The 8,738-nt window shown below is 40.1% G+C and overlaps 1 protein-coding gene across 1 annotated transcript; it reads right to left on the bottom strand.

The window, feature by feature from the left end:
• Positions 1-215: 215 nt before the first annotated feature.
• On the bottom strand, positions 216-2,151 carry LOC149817079 (pentatricopeptide repeat-containing protein At2g15690, mitochondrial-like). The gene is made up of 2 exons (XM_089986632.1): positions 2,049-2,151; positions 216-1,958 (listed from the first exon to the last, which is right to left on the bottom strand). Exons 1-2 carry the CDS (start codon positions 2,106-2,108, stop codon positions 618-620), a joined length of 1,401 nt encoding a protein of 466 aa, XP_089842758.1. The 5' UTR covers positions 2,109-2,151; the 3' UTR covers positions 216-617.
• Between the last annotated feature and the right edge of the window lie 6,587 nt (positions 2,152-8,738).

The raw sequence follows: 8,738 nt of genomic DNA, 5'->3' as shown, positions 1-8,738 counted from the left end.
GCAAGGACACAAACCAGTACAAAAATCAGACTGATTCAAAATGAGTTTGACAATGGTAGTTCAATAGCATTTAACGAATATATATATATATATATATATATATATATATATATATATATATATATATATATATATATATATATATAATCAACAACAACAAAACATAATGCAAAGTTAAAAATAAACTCCAGCCTGTATGATAACCAAACAACTCCGCAAAATAACTTTGAGAATATCAACTTATATCACCAGCAAGATACAAAGAGACTTTAAAGCAAAAGTAAAAAGATCCTTTGCAAACTTCTTTTTTTGTGATAAACCAGAACACAAATTGTACTATTACTATGAGAACTTTGGTTCCAATACAACGTTAAAAATATGAGGACAACCACATTAGGTTTAATAACATGTTAAACCCATACTTAACAGCCTTTAGTCATTCATTCATACATCAAAATGCACTGCAACCAAAAACTGAGTCTCCGAAGCTGAATCTGCATCCTGACCTCAAGTCTACGAAAACCCAACACGCAACCTCTCATTTGTTGACATTAGCAGTAGTGGACTCCATACAAATCATCTTGTAATCTTTGAGTGATAGGAAATGAAGAATCCTTCTACCAGTAATCACCACACGAACACTTGCCATCCTTGAAATGATGAAACCTCTTGTTGTCTCTTACAATGAGTTCCCTTCCAACAATCTTAGACATAATCTTGATGGCGTTGTGGCAATCACCACACACACGGAGGTTCTTGATAATCCTCAAGGGCGTGTTAGCTGGAGTACTGATAAGCCCATAAGCAATGGCCAGCCGCTCGCTGTGATAGAGCAAAGCCTGCTCCTTGGCTTCCTGATCAATATCATGAAGCACATATCTGGTGTCTGGCACATAACCAGCTTCCCTCATCTGCCCAGTATCATGCCTCTGAACGATGGGAGCTCGGAACTCGTTTAACTTGTAATTCCCCTCGATCATGTTAAGACCAGTTCGTCGTCTCATCGTTAACGGTTTAACATCTGGTTTCAGGGTTATGGCTGGGATGATGGTCGGTTTCGGCTTCACCTTTGAAGGATCCAATACAAGCAAAAGCTCCTCAATACGATCCTCCATCTCAGTATTCCCATGTATTCTCGCAAGATTCATCAGAGCCTCCCAGACCTCACTACTTGGTTCAACGGGCATCCTCCCAATAAATTCATCTGCCTCATTGAGATGACCGGACATACCAAGGATTTCCACCATGCCCACATAATGCTCGTCACCGGGAATGATTCCATAGTCCTTAGTCATAGACTCAAAATGTATGAATCCTTCCTCCACCGCCTCCAGATTCGCGCAAGCAGATAAGACCCCGACATATGTCTGCCCGTCCGGCCGGGCACCCACCCGCCTCATCTGCTTAAACATCTGCAGCGCATCTTCACCTTGCCCATTCAACGCAAATCCCCTAATCAAAACGTTCCAAGACTCCAAATTCCTCTCAGGCATTCTGTCGAACACTTGGCGGGCGTCACCCATACTACCACAACGAGTATACATCTCGATCAATCTATTGTTGATATAGACATCATGCCTAAATGGGGTCCTCAGAAAATAATCGTGCACCCTTTTCGCCTCCTCCAACGACTTCCCGGATGCGCAGCCATTAATCAGCGCCAAGAAAACGTTCGGCTCGACGTGAATCCCTTGCCTCTCCAAACTACCTAATACCTCTACGGACTCCTTCATCTTCGCCTCCCTGCAAAGGCTCAACAAAGTGTCGACGTTCCCATGGATGGGAAAGTTCTCGACGGGGCGTTGCTCGGGAACAAACTGGTTGGTGTTAATGTTGGGGTTTCCTCTCTGAACAGGTTGTTGGTAGCCACCCCTGGGACCGTACTGGTTGTTGGGTGGCCTCTGATAGCTACTGGGGATGGCCGATGTGCTCAGGCATCTTATGGAGAGATTTTGATGCTGAAACGAGAACAAATTCTTGTGGGTGTTGTTGAAATGATTGAGTTTGAGGGAACGAAGCAAGAGGGAGGAGGAATTCGGCATCCTCACCTTGAAGAAAGACGCGAGCAAGGTCGTTCCAGCTCGTTGGATCCCCACGAAGGAACTCATCTCTCTCTCTCACACACACAAAAACCTAGTGAAAGAAAGAGGGTAGAGTGGTGGGGCTCAGCGAGGGATTTTATGCTTGAGAAATAACTTGATTGAGGCAAATGATTTGTAAGGATTATGGACCTCTTTCGTGGACCTGGATCCGGATCTTTTCCTTTGTCTGTTTTCTTTTAAACTTTTTTTTCTCTTTTTCATGTGAGAGAGTATTAATTTAAAGGGCACAACCCCACTCTCACGGGCTTACTTCTTCAATAGGCCAATGCAGCTCGGCGGTCCTTCCTTACCGCTGAAAGCCTTCTTATCATTCACTTACCGTTGTGTAAGCTTTGATAATTGAGAGCGCAAAAGAGCGAAAGAATAAAGAGAGAGAAATCGCAATCACTCAAAAAAATTTATAATAAGGGTGAACAAAAGAAAGCTCTTCGCATTTGCATTCATTCACATTTTGCTCGATGACTCATTATAGTTCAGATCTACACGCTAACCCTTCAGGGTATTGATCAACCTGAACCAAAGTATATGGGTGGTCTCGAGAAAGTTGCAAGTGACTCGACACTTTACCTTAAGATTCTACCAAAGCAAGATAAACTCTAGACACAATTGTACAAAGTAGGTCGCAGGGGGATAGGCTCTCCCCTTCAAATCATGCACCACCCTCGATGCCATCTACTTCGTGGTAGGCCTTGACTTCGGCCAGATAGCAGCTCTTCATCTGGAATGTTGGCTCCCACATCGACTTCGTTGTCTCCTCCCACTACACCAAATACTTCTTCACTTCGCCCAAGTAATTGACCTTGAGGCGATGGATCTTGTTAAGACGCTTTTCGGTCTGTTGTGTTGTTGGGGCCCTCTACAGGATAAGAGTGCATTGTAGCATGCTATATTGCAGATCTCCCTCGTCTACATGAAATGGTTACAGGTTGCACACGTGGAACATCGGGTGCACCTTGAAGTTTGAGTGTAGGTACAGCTTGTATGCTAGGTTGTCAACTTTCTTGGTAACGGTGAATGGTTCATCGTACTTCTTGATCAGTATGTGGTGCCGACCATGAAAGATGTTTGTGCGATATGGGTAGAGTTTCACCAACACCCGGTCCCCAACACGGAACCCAGCAAGACAATTGTGCTTTTCCGCCCACTTCTTCATCCTCTTTACCGCTTTGTGCAGAAACGTATTCGCCAGCTCGGTCTGCTCATGTCAATCTTGAACAAACTAATAGGCAAAGGATGGTCATCCCTTCTTGTCCAGTTGTATGTGCAACTCCTTCAATTCAGTCGCCTCCATGTGATAAGGGACCATGGTAGGGGGGCTTTGTTTCAAGGGTCAACTCTAACTTGTGGTCGACCTCGCGTATCGGCAGTAGACCTTCGGCAGTTTCGGGGGCATCACTCCGCGAAACTCAGCCAATAGTGGGGCAATGATCAGCGACACTGTTGCTTCCACTTTCCCTTCTTCGATGTGCACGATGACTAAGAATGTTTGATCTTCACGCTTGACACTCTTCTTCAATTGCATAGCAAATAACATTGAAGACTTACCTCAAAGAGTAAGGCACTTCACCATGTGTGAAAAGTTTAGCCCCATGATTGTCAACGAGTTGAACTTCGACATCATCATCACATTCTAGCCGTAAAGAAATTTTATGCCCAAAATCATTCTGAAGTCATCCAGGAACACCACTGAGAAGTTAGCTTTGTTAGCCCAACTTCTAATTTGGATAGCCACATCCTTTGCTTCACCAAGGATTGACTTGGCCTCATAGTTAACCATCTTGATGGTTCTCTGATTTGGCCCAGGCTTCAAGCCCAACCGCTCTACCTCTTCCCGCGAGACGAAGTTATGTGTGGCCCTGGAGTCTATCATTCTCATAGCAGACTTTTCATTCGCAATGACTTCCAGATGCATGAGCTCTTTGTTAACCGGCATGCTCTCGCCTATGCAACTTTTAACTGCATTGATCATCTGCATGACTCATATCCTTGGTTGCACGACCTCGGTGTCACTACTCTCTACCTGCACTGCATTAGCTTGCATGTTGTCCTTCATGAGGCACTTTGGACATTGCCTAGCACTATGTCTCTCGCCACAGAACCAACAAGTCACAATCATCCATTTGTTGTCGTTATTGTTGTATTTTCTATAATCCTGCCTCTTGTCAGAATGGTGTTGGGTCGACGACTCATTTTTATTGTTGCGTTGATCCTCCTTCTTGTCTCTGTGATCTGACCTCTTCCCAACCTTAGTCAATGGAGTGAAGGACTTACATTGTGTATCCATTAGTCGCTCGCCCATCACATACTTATCTTTCAAAGTCTGGAAATTGCTCATTTTCACTTTAGAATGTGCCCATGGTTGTAGTCTCACAATAAACCAGTCGGTTTATCTTCATCTGGCATATTGGGTACGTCTAGCATAAACTTCTGGAACGTCCTGATGTAGTCTATCAAGGTTTCAGTGTGCTTGAGTTCTGCCACCATCTGATAAGCTTGGTGTTGTACATTTCTTAGCATAAAGTAGTTTCGTAGCTTATTTTTGAAGGCTTTAAAGGTATCAATCATGCAGTGACCCCTTTCTATGTCGCTACACTTTTGTCTTCACTAGGCTATAGCATCTCCATCAAGTAGAGTTATTGGCGCCTTCACCTCGATGTCTTCAGACAATACATTCTGAATGTCTAAGTAATCTTTCACCTCGAACAAAAAGTTCTCTATAGCCTTGCTATCCCTAAAACCAATGAATTTAGCTAGCCTCGGCATATCTACCTTTGGTGGTCTATCACCATCTTCACCATTGAGGGTAATTGTCTGCAATAGAGTGTGGTTCTTCAACTGAAGCTTCTCAATTTCAGTCTATAGGGTGGTCAATGTCGTAGTCAGCGGAGTAACTTATCCCATCAACATGTTTACCTACTCTCGTAGGCTAATCACATCGTCGTCCAATCCTCGAAACGACTCAATTACGCATGAAATCACTTTCTCATGCGAAGTCACATCAGCCACCAGTTTGTTGACAATCACGACCATTTGCTCATGGCCCTGAGGTGAACTCATCTCCTCGGCTTTGACAACTGCCCTTTTGGTGCTCTGCAAGTTGTATCAGTGCGTCATGATGTCTTGCTCACAAATCATGGCTTTTCGGTACGTCTCTCGACTCTGACTCCTAAGTCCCTTCCCTAGATCCAGAACGGACTCTGGTACCACTTGTTATGGGCCTACTTCTTCAATTGCCCACTATGGCATGATACTATGATAGTCATTCTTTACCGATGCAAGCCTTCTCGTCGCTCACTTGCCGTTGCGGAAGCTTTGATAACTGAGAGTGCAAGAGAGCGAAAGAATAGAGAGGGAGAGAAATCTTAATCACTCAAAAACAATCACAATGAGGCTGAATAAAAGAAAGCTATTTGCATTTGCATTCATTCACATTTTTGCCTGAGGGTTTGTTACAGTTCAGATCTACGGGCTAACCCTTCAGGGTATTAATCAACCTAAATCAAAGTACATGGGTGGCTCGAAGAAAGCTGCAAGTAACTCAACACTTTACATCAAAACTCAATCAAAGCAAAACAGTCTCTAGACATAATTGTACAAAGTAGGTCGCAGGGGAACAACCACAATCATTTTATATATAAACACTTAGAAATTTTTTTTTAGTTTTTAGATAAAACGGATAGTATATACATGATTTGTGTACTATGTTGCATATAAGAAATTGCCCGATACTAAAGTCACATTTGCAAGAACTTTCAAGTTGTGATTTTAATCACAAGAACCTTAATCGATAGTTGTTGGATTGGGGCCTGTATAAAACTCAACCCTCTCTTATTCTCAGCGCTCACTCATGGCCCTCCTCTACTCTCTCTCAAGAGTTTACTCTCTCCTCTTTCACAAGTTTGCTCTAACGAGCTTGCTCCGCCTCTCTCATTCTCTCTCTTGAGTTCTCTAGCTCACTAAAGCTCTCTCTTAGGTTTCCTAGTGTCTTTTCTATTTATCACTCTTGTGACGTACATGGTTCAAGCTCAATTATCTTACCTACTGAGTGAAATATTTTCCAACACACAATTCTCTCATATACATACAAACTTTTTCTTCTTTTTGGGACTAGCATGAAGCAAATAGTGGAGAGATAAAACAACAATAGCTTGGTTCAATCCACATGAATTACACTAACTTGCTTTCAGCTTATGTTCACATCCATAAAAGGTTCACTAGTGATCTTGAACTATTGATATGCAAGGGATAATAAAAATTAGAAAATGTCATAACAAGGCAGCACATCACTCGGCCGAGTTGAAAGTCAGTAGATTGCATTATGACAAAACTGCCTTTGGATGCTTTATACATCCTTGTTTAGCTAAAGTGACCCAAGTTGTGCACTCAAGCAACATGTAGGGCCCAAGTTTCCACTAAGATTGGTAGATTAGTCACTTAACCGAATGTAGATTGAGATTCATATTTGAATGTGAAGATCATGAACTATATTAATAAAAATTACCTTAAGTCAGCTAAAACGAATACACTGCAAGGATGAGGGTCAATAGTGGAGACTCTTTTCTAGCAAGACAAAATCTCGCCGCTACTGATAAAGCAATAACGACATGATTTTTGTCTCTGCTAATTGATAGGTAATAGTAAAAGCATAAATATCTCATCGTTATTACTCTACTATAGCCATGAATCTTTTTGTTATTAGCTTATCAATAACGGCGAGCTAGATATCCCCTGTAATGCTTTGCCTCTGTACATGTATCGTCGTTATAGGTTTTACTCTATAATGATAACAATTATATAGAGTTTATAAATAATGGCGAGATTACCTACTCATTAGATATTGTCATTAAAATACTTTATGATTAAATTTAATGGCCAAAAGATCTCGTTGTTATAGATCAATAATGATGACAGTTATGTCGCCTTTATAGAGTTTATAAAAGGGGCCTAATGGGCCCTTTTCATATTTCTCTCACTTTGCAATCTCTCCCTTACCCTCCACCCACCTGACCACTATGAGACCGTCGGCCGCCTCCACCCGATGTCGGATTTTAGCCACCTCCATGAAGTTGTTGGTGACCATCACCAACCACCAGTCTTCTCCTTCCCTCACTTGATTCCCTCTCTCTTTCTCTAATCTCTTTCTAACATTCCACCCATCAAACCGTCGCATGCCATCCCCTCTGTCCAGTCTGCTCCCTCCCTCACCCAAATCCCTCTCTCTCTCTATCTAATCTCTCTAACCCTCCACCCACCCAAATTTGTTTATAGGTATTTTTTGTGTTTCTTTCTCAATAAGCATTAAACATTATTTCATAATTGATTTTAGTTAGAATTTTATGATTTTATTTTTTTAATTAGTATATTTATGAGTGATGTTTGTTAGGATTTGTTTTTTTTAAGGACATTTTAAAAGTTGAGCCATGGTTTTAGGTTTTTTTGTGTTTTTTCTAATTACTATTAAACATGAATTCATGAATAATGAATGCTTGATTTTACTTAGAATACTAAGGTTTTTTTTTATCAATTATTATAAATACATAATTTATGATGTTTGTAGGAATTAGGGCTTATTGTATTTTTTTATTATTATTAGGCATGCAATTAATATTTTATTTTCATAGAATATTAAAGAATTTTTAATTAGCATAAATACATTTTTTTTAAGGATTTAGGGTATTGATTTGGATTCTTGCAAATAACCTAAGTGTTTAATTATAGTTTTATGTTTTTTTTCTAATTATTATTAAATATGAGTTCATGAATAATAAATACTTGATTTTACTTAGAATATTAATGATTTTTTTATCAATTATCATAAATGTCTAATTTATGATGTTTGTAGAAATTGGGGTTTATTGTAATTTTTATTATCATTAGGCATGTAATGAATGTTTGATCTTTATTAGAATGTTAAGAGATTTTTTAATTAGCATAAATGCATGATTTTTTTAGGATATAGGGTATTAATTTGGATTCTTGCAAATAATGAGTATTTAATTAGCATAAATGCATAAAATTAACAGATGTTGACATATTCATGACAAGGACATGGATCTTCTCCCTCTCTCAGGTTTGGTTCACCACCCGCTAGCCAAGGTGAACACCTAGACAAGATCAACTTCATGTCACAGGTGGGTGATACTTAAAGGGAGGAAGAGGTGTCTCCTCCCCACACCCCCACACACATTATAGGCCATTGCAGCTCTAGAGCAGTTCACGGTGGCCTCAGGTAAATATTTCAGTAATTTTTTAGTATAATTAATAATTTATTATTGTTATTCATATTAATATTTTTCTATTACTATAAATTAGCAATTGTGAAATATTTCTATCACAAACATGGGAAGAACAAATGCATAGACCACCACAAGCAAATCAAACAATAAAAGGCTTCAGTAACGATCAAGATTAGAATGCAAGGAGTCGTGGGTGAGGGCTCCTCCATATTCTTTAGATGACTTTTGTGCATCATCAGAGAGCAGACTATACTCACTCACAACTCGTGAAAGAAGGTCTCAGATGACGAGAATATGGTGTTGGGTGAGGCAACTTATGTAAGTATATTGCTTAACTATATTTTGATAAAAAATTTAATACATAAAAAAAAGTGTTACTAACAATATTTTGATAATTTGG

Source organism: Nuphar pumila, chromosome 14 (genome assembly GCF_984573655.1).
Source record: "Nuphar pumila chromosome 14, dmNupPumi1.hap1.1, whole genome shotgun sequence".
Taxonomy (NCBI): domain Eukaryota; kingdom Viridiplantae; phylum Streptophyta; class Magnoliopsida; order Nymphaeales; family Nymphaeaceae; genus Nuphar; species Nuphar pumila.
This window is presented reverse-complemented; position numbering and strand designations above follow the sequence as displayed.